Below are 17,288 nucleotides of genomic sequence, written 5' to 3' on the forward strand. Positions count from 1 at the left end.
CGTTGCTTGTTACCCATTTGCAGACGGGCAGCGGCGTCTTGGACCAGCGGCAGGCGACGTAGACAGAAGCTGTCCAACATCGCATGAAGACAGTCGCAGTAATCCAGTCTAGAAGTAATGGCATCACCCACTATAATGTAAGTAAGGTTTGATTTCACCAATTAACCTCAAAGTTAGACTGGACTACCACACTGGTCAGTTTATCAAACGAAACACTCCAAGATTTCTGACAGCAGTATAGTTAAGAGCTTAAAAGGACCAATTGCACTGCTGCGTAATTTGAATAATTTTATGTGTAATTGCATTTCCACGCCAAAGTCATCGGCAACAACACGCCTGAGCCCTGCAGGTCTCACGTCTGTGACCCGTTTGGACAATCATCATCTGCTCCACCTGCTGTCTGAAGAACAGCCTTAAAACAAATCGCCAACAAGCTTTTTTAATCATGCGGCCAATCGGGACTATCAGCAGAAATATATCACTGGAATGACACCTTACGCTGAATTTCTCCTCGCTCGATGGGAAGCCTCTGCCTCCAAAACTGCATCGTTATACGCTCCGGAGAACAATGAGAACTTCCCGTTGCTGACAATGAATGTCACTGTGGGGTTTATCCGTGTGGAAGTGTGCATGTACATTAAACCAGGCCCCCTGTCACATATTTTGCTCTTGTGTTAATGTGGCCGAGCAGCAGTCTGAGTGGGAGTGTAGCGTTTGTGTAAATTAGAGTGACACGGCGCCTCATCGCAATAATCAGCTGTGTTCATCAGCTCCAGCCTGAGTGACTGCATAGTAATCGTCAGAGATAAAAAGTGCCGCAGCGGCCGCACAATGAAAGCTGTGGTGAAAACAGATAAGGCTGAATCCAGCTTGTGGACTTTTTTTTTTTTTTTTTGCCAGATTGTCCCGGGATTTTCTTCAGCACGACGCATCAGGAGATAAACACCTTGCGGTGACAATAAACTGCATCATCATTCCCTGCATGCCGTGTGTGCAGACAACAAATACAAGGCTCGCCACCATCACACAGTGGGAGAGAGGAGCTGAAATTACATAATGCGACTCAGACATGCACACAATCCAATCAGCCTGTTTCCCCATCATAAATTTGGGCTTTTCGCCTATTTTTGTTGCGCCTTCAGGAGGAGGAAAGCATCTGTCTGAAGGCAAACAGGATAACATGATCTCCCCCCAATCCATGGGGAGCAATTAAGACCCTGGACTTACTGAGCCTGTGGTTGCAAAAACAACTCCGCCATGAGGAATTGAGTCACCTGAGAAAGAAAAATTAATCCTCGTGATGAAAAAGGGAGTCTTGGAGTACTGGGAGGCTACATGTTTACACAGAAAAAGAACGTGCAGGAATGCAACATGGAGGAAGAAGAAGGTGCTGGCGTTCAGAGCACAACTCAGTAATCTGTCTGATATGAAATCAAAACTCATTCAAAGCCCCACAAAATTATAGGAACTTACATAATAAGAACTTTCAGCAACAGTTGCTTAAAGATCACAAAAGAACAACAGATTCCTGCAAAAATATAATTACGACTTGAACTGTTTAACATTTTAGCAGGCAAAAACACAGACATAGCCCCAAGTTCCCCTTTGCACTACACACACACCACGATATAAATATAAAGAGCTCTAATTTATTTTTTTGCTGGCCAGTTATTCATTTTATATTTTTGAAAGGACAGTTGAGAGACTTTTTGTTGGACACCTGAGCAGGGATTTTTTTTTTTTTTACTTTTTGTTTGTCTGTGGAGTAGAGACTCCTGAACTGAAGGAAATTTCTTGAAAACCAAGAAATTTATTGTTTATTTTGTATGTGTAACAGTACTGGATGTTTTTATAAGGTTAATTTAAATACCATTGCCTTTTTGTTCTTCTTTTATTTTAAAACTACTGTGCAGTAATAAATGGTAAGAGATACTGAGGTGTGGAGTATTTCGTTCCCAGAAATGTATTAATAGATTCTGGTTGGTAGTAAACTGCTATCAGGACTCTGAGTCTACTATTTTGGTTACAAACAGAGCAGCACAAACAGAGGTTTAAAGCTATAGTTGGTAATCCTGTTCAGAAACTGTTTTGTTATTCTGGGTAAAATGGTCCTTTCATCCTGAAAGTAGCCAGTACAATATGAATTCAGAAAAGGGAGGTTAAAAAAAAAAACAGTCTCTGTGGGAGCTGCAGGCCTGTAAAAACTCTGACCAATCCCTGCTGTGCGGTTCTAATGGCAGAGATTGGTCAGGGTTTTGTTCCTGCCCTCACCCCACTCTGTCCCTTAAGTTCCTGGGGTATCATCTTATCTATTGGTTGTCCCACATGCCAATCATTCTGACGCATTTATGTAACGCCAGTGTCCTTGTTAGTTTCCGCTTGTTGGCTGCTCACTTCTAGTGTTTATGTATCCGGTTAGCTTAGCGGTTAGCTTCAGTGTTAGCCGTTCATTGTTGCTCTGCTGCTTTCACCGTAGACTTTGAAAGTGGCTGAGAGTTGCAAGAAGCATACCGTGTACAAGTTTATGAGAAGAGGAAAGCCTCAGTGGAAAGAAATGAGACCAGAGTGGATATAGAAGATTGTTTATGCGATCTAAGGAATGGAAGAGCAGGTAAGATGGTCTTGCGCATGCGCAGTTATTCAAAAAGGGACTTGGGGAAGCTCCTGGAAAAATTGCCGACTGTAACTTTAAAGCAGGGTTATGTTAGAAATCAATATTCCAGGCTTAAGGCATTTTACAGAGAACTAAAATAGTCTGTTTCCAAAGATGGAAAAGTATGGATATCCCTGCAAAGACATGGCTGTCCATTTAAACTGATAGGCTGGACAAGGAGTGTACTAACCTGAGAACGAGCAGGAGGCCCAGGGTATCTTTGGAGGAAATTCAGATTTCCAGAGCTCATGTGGGAGAATCTGTTGACAGGAAAACTATTATTTATGTACTTTACACACTTAGACCTGATGGATGAGTAGCTAGATAGTAGGCATACATTTTTAAAGAGGCCATGAAAAGTTATTTTTCAAAGTTTGTCCCAAGCACTACAGAGGAACAAACGTGGATGAAGGTGATCTGGTCAGATGAGACTAAAATGTAACTTTTTGGGGCAACATCCAAAACACTAATGTTGCAGTCATCCAACCAATAGTAAGAACATGGAGGTGCTATAGAGATTGTTTTCTTCAGCGAGGAGAAGAAACCCGCTGTATGTTGGCGGGAAGACAGATGGAGCAAAATAAAATTCAGCTATGAAAGAAAACGTTGGACAGCAACTTTAAACATACAGCTAGAGCTACAACAGTATGGTTTAGATTTAAGCACATTACAGAGTCCAGAATTAAATGCTAAATAATCAAGATTGGAAAATCAAGGTCCATACATACATGCCTTGCAGCCAATCTGACTGAACTTGAGCCATTTTCCAAAGATAAATGGACAAAAACCTTCAGTCTTTAGATGTGCAAAACTGGCAGAGAAAGACCAAGTTGCACTCACACAAAATCACATGCTTGTAAGATTTTTGTAATAAAAGTTGAAAACTATTCATCACTTTTTTACCACAGTTATCTCATACTTTGTGTTTGTCTGCTACGTAAAATCCCAAAGAAATACATAAAAATGTAATTGATATAAATGGATGAATTCTGGACACAAATATTACTCAAATTTATCAAACTGTAACACTTTAGAGCAGAAATCTTCAACCCTGGTCCTCAGGACCGACTGTCCTGCACGTTTTAGATGTTTCCCTGCCTCCGCACACCTGACTTAAATAAATGGGTGCTGAGGAGGTCATGCATGATTCAGGTGTGGTGGAGCATAGACACATTGAAAACACGCAGGACAGAGGGTCCTGCGGAACAGGGTTAAAGACGCCTGCTCTAAAGAGAAGCCTGAGGCAAAGAAAAACCACCATCAGAAAGAATTAGGGGCATGAACGCATTCATTTTTTACCTGTAAGTAATGTTTCTGTCTCATTTATGTGTAAGGTACACATGTACAGCATGTAATCTAATGTAATCCATCCTGAATTCAGGAGAAAATTTCATCTTTCTTCATAAATCATTAACGTTCCATAAATAAGATGAAATACAAGCCTGTGATGAGGGTATGTAAACTTCTGACCATGGCTGTATAATTGTATGGAGCCCAGCCAGTATCAGGTGTCTGAATAAAATTAGCTGTTTAAAAAAAAAAGGTTTTATAAACTTTGCACACAGATTTGTAGTCTTGCCTGACTCAACATAAGAGGACTGGAAGTCATGAATATTTAGACGCTGATTGTGCATGTTCCTTAACGGGACATTTTCAGCAAGTCACGTGACTTTCTTGTACACTAAGAAAATAGATTTTTGAATATTTACTTATTTATCACTTTATGTCAAATTAAGATAAAGTATAATTTGTGCTAAATAAATTCTACCTTACATGAAAAAATTAAGAAGTAAAGCGTTATTTAAAAAAAAATAAAAATGTCTTATTTGATCCACAAATGCAACATAGCTATGTTGCGTACAAAATGCTGGAATAACGCTGAGAGTTTTTACAGGGGAATTTTTTCGCGAATAATTGTCTATTACCAGTGAGGTTTCCCATCCTGTTGTTCTGCATTTGTAGAAGAAGTAAACTGTGCATCACAGTGGCTGGCTTTTTTTTATTTTTTTTTATTTTTTTTCTCAGCAGGAGTGCAAGCCACAGCTGAGTTAAAGGTTTATGCCACGGCCCAGTCTGCACCCACCACCCTTCATCATCAATGTGTCATGGAGGAGAAATACAAATCTGTGCAGAGAAACGTGGATCACACGCATGGAGGGAGAAAGTTCAACTCCAGGGGCCCCGTCGATGTGATGAATTGCATTGAGTTGACAGGGCTCTGTACGAAAGCGCATGGAGGCGCAGCACACCCTCCCGCAGGCACATATTAAAAGTACAGTCAACATGTCTTCGGATGGATGTACTGTAAGCGTGACTGGCCTGCGGGTGTGTGCACACATATTAAATGACAAAGGTCCCTGTGGCCCGATCCGTGACCTTTGCCCAACATTTCTGCCCGGTTATTTATTGAGTCAAATCGATTCAGATGGCATCGGGGAATGAGAACGAGGCAGTTTAAAGAACGGGAGTAAAACTAAAACTAAAGTGATCTGGAACATGATTCAGCAGTTTAACCGTTGGAAAACCGGCTGCTTAAGCCATCCAAGGCTCTTTGTCTTCACATTTCTTTATTTCATTTAAATTAACAAGTAGCTACACAATCAACTTAGAGTTCAAGCAGTTGCCTCAACTTGTGAATACTTGTCAAAAAAAGAAAAGAATATTCCATGAGTTTAGATGTGTTGTTGCTTTTGTCACAAATCCAGGCACAGGTAGGCCGTGACGATCCGAATGCAGACAGCTGAAAGAGACAGAGAAAGAGCTTTAATAAAATCCAACAAAAAGGTGCTGCATGAGCAGGATGAGCAAAGTAAATACAAACTAAACACAAACCAAAGAGCAATAGTTGTTCTAAAACTGACCATGACGGCAATAGATGGAGGAGTTTATAGGAAAGGTTTATAGAAAAAAAGCCGGTGACTTAAGTCGCAAATCAGGACCAGTAAAACGGGAGAAACATCAGACAGACGGGAAATCTAATCAAAGGGTACAAGTGACAAACATCTACAAAATAAGACTGGGAAAACATATTCACAAGAAAAACAACAGAATGCAGCAACAAAAACTCAACTGGACACAGAAGGGACAGGATTCAAACCCAGGTCAGTCAGGTAGCACCTCACTGGAGGTCAGTGCCCGTATTTACAAAGACTAAAGTGCCGTTATTTTAGAAAAAAAATCTTAGAATTTACAGAATTCTAAAATTTTTCTTAGAATTTTACCTCAGTAAGATAAAAGTTATTCACAGAGCATCTTAGGCCTTAAGAGAGCTCCTAAAGTTAAAACATGTTGTGAATAGTGAGGAGGACTTTTAGCGAGCCTAAGAGTGTCTTAAGCAGAGAGGATGGTGGAAACAGAGAGAGCTGATTGGCTGATCCACCACCTAAACAGTGGAGGAAATGAGCACATAAACTTCTTTAACAATCAGACAAGTATTACTATGTAGATAATATAAACTTTATCATCTCCGTAAAGGGAAATTAATTAGTTTCAGTGGCCTTAAGGGGTCTACCTATTGTTAAATTATTGAGGATAAATAGGAAAAGTGTTGGCTAATCATAAATAAAAAATGGAGAAATTTACAAAGCATATTTAAAATAGGTGAGAAAGTATTTTCTGTATTGCATGATAACGCCAGTAGCCCAAATGGTCATTTAGAAGTTCACTTGTGTGATGACATTGTTTTTGGTAGCTGTATGCAGCGTTTACTTTCCAGGCTGGTGCGTAAAAGCTTCCAAGACGCGCAGAGAAAAAGGCGCATTGATCTGCTACAATACGATTCAGAGTCCGTCTATTTGCACCATGATCCAGGGACCAATTTAATTTCAACACTCCGTCTCCTCCCAGAGATGACCGGACAGATGCTGTTTGTTTTTATTTTATTTATCCATGTCATATTGGTCATTTTACCTAATACGACTGCTTTATACAAGCAGGAAGTCTCAGTAAACAGCTGACAGGTGAGTGCGCATTAACATCAAACAGACAAAGTAATAAATTGACTGCCGAGTAAAATATAAAAATTTGCAAATCAAGATGAATTCTCAATAAGGTGATTCAAAACATTTTGATGCTGTGTGACAGTCAATAGATGTTGCTAGTTTTTTATCATCATGATACACTAATTTCTCTCCTTTAATCACTGGGAGTGCACTTTTTCTTTTACTATCAACCAATTATAGCTCTTAAAAGACAGCATCACACCTAGCAACGGGGTCGACCACATCACTACTAAGCTAAAAGTGTCTGCCATCTCTTTCCTCAGAGTCGTTCTCAGCAGCATCTGAATCACTCTGAAGCTGAGACTCCTAAGTAGGACTTTTTAGGCTAAGATAGAAGCTCTGAGAATCTTTGTGAATACGGACACTGGTCAGTATCACCGCACAGTCAATGTCCCATTATGTTGCGCACAAAATGAAAAAAGTTAATTAAGTTAAAGATGACAAACATTTGAAAACAGAGACTTGAAAACACTTCTGTAAGTTTGTCTCAAAAAAAGGGACATTTAAACAACTTTTGAAAATAGAAACAGCATTTCAATAGATAAAAGCTATGATGGACAAAGACTGATTTTATAAATACAAACACTTTCAGATATTATTGAAGAGAAAACCTTACAACACAGTGGAAGTATGAAAGCTGAACGTTTCTGCAGGACATGAAAAGTACTGCTTGTCTCCACATGACAGCAAGCTGTTATACTCTTAATTTATCTGAAATAAGAGGTGCTGTAGAACAACGTGGCATGTTCACTTTCCCCCAAAAAAATATCCAAGCATGGCAGAAATCTGCAAACTTTGTGGGAAAATGTGTTGTGGTTGGACAAAACCACACATGAACTTCCAGGCCACGGTTTGAAAAGGCAGCATTATGCTCTGAGGAGACTTTTGTTTGGATGTAGGGAGCTAAATATTAAGGATTATGAGATTATAGTGGCAGGAAGCAGTTAACGGGGAGTCAACAGATAACTCACGGACACTAAGGACTCAGAGGTTGACATGCTTAGATTGGATGAAATGGACTGATTATGGAGAAGGAGTCAGCCTAATCATGTCCAGAATGTGGTGTGATATTCTCCATCAGTGTCATGTGAGGAATACTGATGTCACACAGTAAACCCCCTTGCAAGGGTATACACACTTTGTTCTATATAATGCTTACATAAGAGATGATCGTGGCTCTCCATTTCCTGATTTTACCCAACCCGCATTTTTTTATGTATGAGAGTCCAGTACTGAAGTTGTACCATCCCTCTTCCTTGTTAGATTAAATATAGTTTCTGTTTCTAGCATCGTTCCTTCAAAATATTTTTTCCAACAAGTGGAGTTTGCTTGAGGGGTAAATAGCTGGGGTCCACCAAGATGTTTAACCACCGACAATGTGCAGCAACTTTTGACACAAAGTTTTTGTTATGGTGAATGAAATTATGAACATTTCCAAACACCAGACAGTTGTGGCCTAAAACCTTCGAGTGAAACCTGAAGATGGATTTTCAGCCTCGCCGTGAGCTTAAGCATTCATCCAAATCAAAGAAAGAATGGTTTTTAAAGAAATTTCAAGTTTTGGAATGGCCTAGCCAGGGGTCAGAAATAAATGTGTTAGAATATCTGTGGTATCACTGGAAGAGGGCTGTGGAAAATAGGTTTGCAGAACCTTTGCTAGGCACAGTGGGCCAACAGTGCCATGTCAGGTTGTTGCTGCGGATGCTTCTCACTCCTGCAAGAAGACCGAATAATCTAAATAACACCAATGCAGCTTCAGCTAAGTATTCCTTTGGGAGTGTGCACACCTACAAAACTGAAGTTTTGGAGTTTCACCATTTGTGGCATTTTCTCCCTTACAAAATTTCGTATAAGACTGTACAAGAGTCACTGTAGCAACTATTTTCCAAGAAGAGTTGAGTTCCCCAGGCAGACTATGTTTAAAGCCCTCGTAGCTTTGTTTGATGTTTCACTTAGAATTTTTCTTTTTCTTGTTTGTGTGGTTAACTTGGGGAAGAAGAAAAAAATTCTCAGTGGTGACTATAACTTTTCAAGCTATGGATTTTAGTGCAAATAATTTGTGTGTCTGTTTACATTGTAAATTCTTGTCCGTATCCACAACTCCAGATGTGTTGTGGCAGATATATCTTTTTCCAATTCAGAGGTTGATCTTATTTCTGTCAGTTTTCAGAAGATGCACGACGTTTTGACTGAGATAGGTTTTGAGAGGGTTTGTTGTCAGACAGCAGCTGTAGGAGGAGAGAGAGGGACTCATTAGCATCATTGTGACAGAGAACAGATGTTCACTGTGGCTGCTGTGTATTCCTTCTCTGCTCCCTCAACTAGACACAGTTAAAATACAACCGTCACCCTCAGCATTCATCCCTCGATAAGGAGGCGGCAGTTCCACATTTGTTTAGTTTGCACATTTTACTTTCAATTTAAGCTCAGAGAATTGAATTTGCTACACATAATTTAATCGGACCATTGATCCTTGAAGTATATTTAATCAGTCAAAAGATTTTAACAGGAAAACGACTGTCTGACTCCTCCATCTCAGTTTTGTTAAGCTACACAGCATCTGGGAAAGCATCTGTCTCAGCATGACAGTCTTCAGCAGACCAGCTACCATGAAACATATCCATTGAAGTGACAAAGTTATATATGAACGCTCTGTTCAATAGATGGGTGCGGCATCATACACCATATAGAGAGAGGCTGAATGCAGCTTTTCAGCTCTCAAAAAGGATTTACACATAATCAAGTCTGATCAAAAACATCCACAGCAACTGATAGCCCTGGGCAAGACACTTTACCTGCTTTGCCTGTTGGCAGAATAAGTTTTTCATTATATCCTATTGTGCTAACTTTCAATATTCCCATAGGTTTTGTAGGAAGTAAAAAAAAAAAATTAAATGAAACATTGCTGATGCCACCCTCGTGGTGTGTGAAAACTACCGTGTTTTCCTGTGGTGGTGGCATCATCCACACAAAATGACAACTCGGTCTTTCATCACAGAGATAACATAAGGTGTCACATCATGATTCAGGTGACTCCACTCACACCAAGCAAAAACCACCCAGGAGTGACGGATGGGATTTCTATCTGATTTGCAGTAGCCTGGCCAGCCAGACTAAATTATATGAAGCATAAGTCAGTCTGGTAAGGCTCCATTCCCCCCCCCGGCCCAAAACAGACCGGACCAATCACAGCACAGGAAGCGTGACTTTACGATGCGTCACACTCACTGATCTCTATTTATTCACTGCATTGCGCATTGGCCGTATATAATACACCTCGCTGTGAAGCCACCAGCCGCCATATTGGTACTCCCTATTTTCCCCCAGTAACTAGAGAATATTTGCGCTACAGCATCGAACAACAATGATTTTCTCATGTTCAGGGGGTGGGCTTAAAATGTCAAATGCCATATACTTTTATGTTATTTACTAAAACTATCAAGTACTGCGAAAGTAATGTGCTGAAATATTTTGCATGTTATTTATATATATATATATATATATATATATATATATATATATATATATATATATATATATATGTGTGTGTGTGTGTGTACATACACACACATTATATATGTATATATATATATAAATAGATAGATAGATAGATAGATAGATAGATAGATAGATAGATAGATAGATAGATAGATAGATAGATAGATAGATAGATAGATATAGATATAAAATAAATAACATGCAAAATATTTCAGCACATAATTTCCTAGTACTTGGTACTGTTAGTACATCCGCAGACTGTAAAATTATCTGTGAAACGTTTTCACACAGTCAGAAAACTGCTTGTTGTTGCAACTAAATCCTATGGGGTTTTGTGAGAGTAGGGAGTAGCAAGATGGCAGCCAGTGACTTCAGTTTTTCGGGCAAATCAGCAATCCAGTGAATAAATAGAGATCAGTGGTCACACTCAGCAGCAGCATGTGAGTACACCATGTATATTTTTTTGAGAAAAGCGGGGGAAAAATTGTTCACTGGAGAGTTTGCTCGATGGTACGACATGTTTCGCGGAATAAAATTAAGCGTTGCTTGGAGTTTTTTGCATCACATCCGTAGTTATCCAATTGCTTCTAACCTGTTGACGCTGACCCTGTTAGTCCCACCTTTGAAATTGGGCTTTACCAGCTCTTTACCAGACTGATACGCCATGTATACAGCGTAGGTCAGTGTGGCTGGCCAGGCTAGACTTGGAGTGCACCGAAGAGGATGAGCCTCCATGTGCTTAAAAACTACAGGTTGCTCAAGTGAAAGCCAGCAGAACCAACAGACTCCTGGATAAATGTCAAACCTTTTCAGAAAATTGTTGCCAAAGCCGACTGGAATAATAGCCGATAACATTTTTTGAGTGCTCCAGAGGATCGTTTATATGAACTGATTGATTGCTTAAATGCCAATTAACAGTTTTTAATAGATTGTTGAGAAGGGGGCAACTAATGTTTTGATAGACATTTTTAATTTTTTATTCACAACTGATACTGCTTTTATATAGTTGTATCATATTTTATGAGATGTGTGTTTCATCTCCTATCAGAACCAAAGTTCTTGTTTGAAGGGAAATGATCTGAAACGTAAATGTGAAACCTCGTCTTGTCACAGAGGGGCTCCTTTAAGAACAACCTTGTCCGCCTCGTTTCACGCATGCGCACTGTACGTTTTTAGTCACGTGGGAAGTGTGTTCCGCTTCCTGGCTGCGCGCAGACAGCTCGGTGAGTGTTTTGTTCGCTGCTTTCTGCTTGTTTTGGCTCAAATTGACTCAGCAGAGAGACGCACGCGTTTCTCTAAAGGAATAAAGTTTTAAGCACGTTGTTAGAGACAATTGTATCTGCTAAAGTAAAGTTTTTAAAAGCACAACAGCTTTGATGAAACGTCCAGTTTAGGAAAAACTTTCACGTTACAGTATTATTATTTTTTTCATTGTCCTGACAGCTCGAATATGCGGCTGCATTTGTTTATTAGTTGCGTCGTTACATTTCTCATGTTAGCCTATTGACAATTTCCAAAACCCTGGGTGCATTTGTAAGATTTGTAACATTTTACTGCAAACTGTAAAACATAACGAATAATCTGAAAATCAGCTCAGTCTCACAAGCAAAAGTTTGTCATCAAACCTGTCAGTCCCGTCACGCTACCACCTAAGCCAAGCATTTTTCTGATTAAAACTTTATAAACGCCCCTTGAACCTTTTCACATTCCATCACATTTATACACGTCAGTGTATTGTATTGGGATCTATCGGAGGGGACCAGTGTGAAGTAGCTAAATAATAGTGAAATTAATATGATCCACTGTTTTCTAACATTCTTTAATAAACCAAAGCATGAAAAGTTTTATGTGTGCCTATATGCAGCTGACTAACGCTTTGGCTGACCGTGAACGCACCGCAGGCTGAGAGGTTTGTAGGTTACCTTGTTCACAGACGTCCTGTGGGAGTGACTGAGATCAGGGGCTTTGTGACCTCCAAAACATTTTTTGCATGGGCTCATTGTCCATTTAAATTACCCATTTATCCCCAAACTTTAACTTTCTGGTTGAGGTCTAGGGTTTCTAGCAAGCAAATAGTTCAGAAATACTTTAATCTGGTAATCTTACCTGACTTAAAATAGAAAATATTTAGTGTAATGCAATATCTGAGTTAGAAAAAATAAACTTAAGGGTAGAACTTGAAAAAAATAACCCTGATTGGTTAGGGTTAGGATTCAATAAAATCAAGAAAAAAATTAATTTGTGCTTGGTTAACTACTTGTATTCAGGGTCAATCCAAACAGTTTTGCATGACTGATAATTTGAATCAAGTTTTTTTTTTTTTTGTGAAGTTAAAATGGGCCTGTTCTGTGTTAGCCTGTTTTGTAAATACTAAAAGTTCAGATGTTATATATCAGAAAGTTATAAATATGCAGAAATGGATTTCAATAATATTTCCAACAATGTTTTTACTCTACAGGTGAGGAGGATGAGCTCAGGCAATGGCTCACGAAGGAAGGTCAGCAAGCACCACCACGTCAGCAGCGTGGTGCAGCCGGACCCTGAAACACAGGCGGAGATGCAGCTTCTTTTCAACAAAGTTAAAACCTATGTGAAGTCGGTCAGGGGGGAATGGAAGATCCCCGACCCAAACGTTGCCCTCAAACACCCGTCAGAGGAGCACCGACGTCTGCAGGAGCTGAAGGCGTCTCTGAATGCGGTGAAGAACCAGCTCAGTGACAAGGACATACAAGTGTGGCATCAACACACCAGCTCCACCAACCGAGCCGGGAAGGTGATCGCTGCCGTTCGCTCTGCTGCCAACGCAGAGATCTGCACTCAGGCCTGGTGCAAGTTCTACGAGATCCTGGGAACCTTCAACCTTCTTCCGGTGGAGGCTCTCCAAAACGGGGAACTGAACTCTGTCCATCTGTGTGAAGCTCCGGGAGCCTTCATCACCGCTTTAAATCACTACATGAAAACCAACGTGTCCACGCGCTACTGCGACTGGAGCTGGGTCGCCAACACGCTCAACCCGTACCACGAGGCTAACGGTGGGAGCACGACCATCGCAGACGACCGGTTAATCGCCAACACGCTGCCGTGGTGGTTTTTCGGCTCGGACAACACCGGGAACATCATGCTCCAGAAGCACCTGCTGGATCTGCAGCTGTTTGTGTCCAACATGCGCAGAGTTGATTTGGTGACGGCAGACGGCAGCTTTGACTGCCAGGAGAACCCCGACGAGCAGGAGGCGCTGGTGGCGTCGCTGCATTACTGCGAGGCCACAGCAGCGCTGCTCCTCCTGGGACCCGGAGGTTCCTTCGTACTGAAGATGTTCACCCTGTATGAACACTCGGCGGTCTGCTTACTCTACCTGCTGAACTGCTGCTTCCGCTCCGTCAGCGTTTTCAAACCTGCCACCAGCAAAGCGGGAAACTCCGAGGTTTATGTTGTGTGTCTGAACTATGAGGGCAAGGAAGCGGTGAGGCCGCTGCTCTCCAAACTGGTCCGCAATTATGGACCATCTCTGGCTGACCGAGAAGCTCTTTTTCCCAGCTCGGTTATCCCGGAGTCGTTTCTGAAGCAGCACGAAGAGTTGTGCTCCTATTTCCACACTCTGCAGGTGGAGACCATTGGTGAAAACCTGCGACTATTTGAAGGCATGGGCGCGGAGCAGAGGCAGCGGCTCGACCGCATCAGAGACTGCGTTGTGCAAGAATACCTGCGGCGCTTCAAGGTATAATTTTACATTTTCATTAAATATATGAGCTGATAGAACTGCAAAGATCCATTTAAAAAAGGCATCTGTATCACATAGTGAAGCGCCGATCATTTTGTTTGGCACTTGCAATCAAATTTTGTTTGCAGTTCTCTGACCTTTGTTTTGTTCCTTAGAGAATCCATAATTGATTCACAACTGAAGCTCATTTTAAAGGGAGAGCAGTTTTGCAGTGCTTGATTCAGCCTCTGTTATCTGCTGAAAGTATTGCTCTCTCTCACTTTTATGCAGCCAGACTGAGCGGCAGACTTGTCTAGTGATGTCATAGCAAATAGTTGCCTATTAAATAGCTACTTACTCCTTTCTATTTCCCCTCGCTTCAGTTTAACAGGGTCTCCTCTAGGATTTTTTTTTAAATCTTAGTGGTGGGTTGTTGTTTTTTTGGTGGTGGGGGTTTAAAAACTTTAAAATTCATACATTTCTGACCCACGCTATAGGAATCAGAAGCTTTTGCTAAGATAAATAAGTGAATAAAAACAGCAATTAAATGTTACTCTACATTACTCCAGACTTTTTGAATTGAGCCTTCAACTATGGAAAACAAGTCCAGTTGCTTTGTTTTTTACTTTTTTTGGAAAAAGCAATTAAATGTGTTTGGAACTAAAATGAACTTTATAAAATGATACGAATAATACTATGAATTTTAATACATTGCCTGATTCTACACTACATGAAACAAACTGTACCAAAAAGACAGTTATCAGAGGCACACAAAGTGAACGATGTGATTGAAGCTGTGTGGAAATCAAATTCAGGGATTTATTTTGGTGAAATGATTTCAGAGACAAAATAGACTACTTTTAAAAACTGTATGTACTTAATATTTATTAACCCGCATTGTAATCAAAGGCCACCCAGACTGAATTACACTGAGCAAAAGTCAGTCTGGTAAGGCTCCATTCCCGCCGGCCCAAAACAGACCGGACCAATCACAACGCAGGAGGAGGGACTACTATATTACTGCATTGCTGTAGTGATAAACAGATAAATGTTTTATATTCATTTACATACATTTACAATCTAAGAAATTAGGAAAATGTATTAAATACCCTTAAATGTCCTTTAAAAGTATGCAGGAAAAATATATTACATTATTCTTGTCTGTGGTGTCACGTCTGGGTGTTTTCTTAATTTGATTGTCTCTGTGTGTAGGTGAGTTTTCTTCCAAGAAGCCGGTGGATTTCTCTGAACACGGTGAGTCCTGCCTGCTGCAGCGTGTCTGCCGGTCGACCTTTGGGCCAGAAGCAGCAAAGGGGCTCCTTCAATGAGCGGAGGGAGCTGCAGAACCTGAGCTGGAGGGAGAGAATCATGAGGAGCTGCCACGCCACACTGATACAGAGTCACTGCGCTGAGGACAGAGGGACGGGCTGCGTGTTGGAAGGACCCTGGTCCAGCTGTCAGGTAGAGTCGTGGTATGTAATAATTGGAGCTGCGCTGCCTGCAGTCAGAAACTCTCCGTTCTGTGACTTGGGGCTGTTGAACTACCTGAATGAAGCCCTGCAGGATGCAGTGGTAGACTGGACTCTTGTGACCCCCTGTCACTCCTGCCCTGAGGCTCGCACAGCCTCCATTTTGTCCGACGCTGCAGGTCTCTGCATGCTCCAAGGCTCTGAGGGGAGCAAAGAGAAGAAACCCAGTCTGGTGTTTGGCAGCCGTTCAGCCTGGGCGTCTGGCGAGAGCCAAGTGGACGATTCAGGTTTAACATTCTGTGATGAGCCTTCATTTCCCCAAAGAGGCTGCCTCCTGCTGCACGATGGGGAGCCTCAGTACCAGCACCAGCTTCTAGGCTGCGTCCTGTTTTCCCTCCAGACCCTGAGCTCCGGGGAGTCCCTGCTGCTGCCGCTGTTTTCTGCCCTCACTCGAGTCACTGCGGGCGTGGTGTTCTGCCTTCACGCCTGCTTCCGCTCGGTCTCGTACAGGTGTCCGCCCCCCTCCGCTCGCGTCGGGGCCTTGCTGATGTGTCTAGGGTTCTGCCCCGAAGCAGCTGCCCCGATTCTCCCGCTTCTGACCGACGTGCAGGGCAGCATTCGGCAGCTCATGGGAGGAGAGGAGGACCGACCAGATGCCGGTGCCAGACAGGTACTGCAGTTTGTGCCCATGGAGGAGATGCTCAAAGGAGGCCTGACGGAGTTCCTCTGGACCATGAACTCTGAAATCACCCAGCGGAAGCTGCACCTCCTCATGCAGTCATAGAGCGGTGAGGTGAGGTCCGGGATACATGTTACTGTTTCAGAGGCTGGAGCTGCAGAGCATTCTGACCTTATGCTAAAATCAAGATAGCCCATTTGAGCATCACTCCATAATAATACTATTTCTTTTGTCTTTTTCTAAGACAACTAGAAGAACACAACTAAACATGCACTTCAGTAGTTTGGCATATCATTGAAAATTGATTTCCTAATTAAATATAAAAAAATGGAACCCGTATTACATAAAGTGCAATATATTATTTTCAACATTTATTTGTTTTCATTTTGGTGGCTATCACTTAGAAAGGAAAAGAAAAGACGGAATATTACATAAGAGCAATGAAAATGTATTTTTAATTTATAAATGTCCACTCAATACTTGCTCTATAGGCTTCATTTAGCTGAATTACTGCATCAGTGCGGCGTGGCATGGAGCCGATCGGCCTGTGCGTCTGCCAATGTGTCAGGGAAGCCCAGGCTGCTGTGATGGCAGCCTTCAGCTTGTCTGCATTGTACGGTCGGATGTCTCTCACCTCCATATTTTACCCATGAGGTTATGTCAGGTGAGTTCGCGGTCGAATCAAGCACAGTGATGCATCACACTTTTCCTTCCGCTCAACTTTCTGTCGATGTGCTTGGATACATTATTCTGCGAACCTTTAAGAATTACAATGGATAAAAACAGTTTTCTCCATGATAGTGGAGGACATCACCTGTCCATGAAATAGCATTTCTGAATTAAAACACTTTTCATATTGGTCTTATGTAATATTCTTAAATTCTGATAAATGAACAAATAATGAGTTGATATATTTCACTCTGTGACCTATCAATATTATTCTATTTTATATTTACCTGTACATTAGGACGTTTTTTAAATGAGAAAAATGCTTCATTCAGTTATAGTTTAGCATTATGAGCAGCTGATTTCTTTTCCTTCGCTGTGCTGATGACAAATGGACCAGAGTCAGTTGGGCAGCACGTAAATTTTCCACGACAATGACAATGATGTGGTCGCTGCCACCTGTCTAGGCCCACACTATTAATCTAATTTGTCTTTCAGCTTTAATTTTGGTTCCAAACAGCTACGAAAATGATTTGAGCAATATAATCAGATTACTGTGAGACCCATTTGGCCGCATTCTGTTTAGCAAGTTTAGTCATATTTTATTCTTCAGTCTTTATAA

General features: G+C 41.3%; 1 protein-coding gene across 1 annotated transcript; it reads left to right on the forward strand.

Moving 5' to 3' along the window:
* Positions 1-11,322: 11,322 nt before the first annotated feature.
* Positions 11,323-17,017, forward strand: cmtr2 (cap methyltransferase 2). The gene is made up of 3 exons (XM_012881006.3): positions 11,323-11,375; positions 12,611-13,870; positions 15,065-17,017. Exons 2-3 carry the CDS (start codon positions 12,620-12,622, stop codon positions 16,103-16,105), a joined length of 2,292 nt encoding a protein of 763 aa, XP_012736460.2. The 5' UTR covers positions 11,323-11,375; positions 12,611-12,619; the 3' UTR covers positions 16,106-17,017.
* The last annotated feature ends 271 nt before the right edge of the window (positions 17,018-17,288 follow it).

Source organism: Fundulus heteroclitus, chromosome 4 (assembly GCF_011125445.2).
Source record: "Fundulus heteroclitus isolate FHET01 chromosome 4, MU-UCD_Fhet_4.1, whole genome shotgun sequence".
Lineage (NCBI taxonomy): Eukaryota > Metazoa > Chordata > Actinopteri > Cyprinodontiformes > Fundulidae > Fundulus > Fundulus heteroclitus.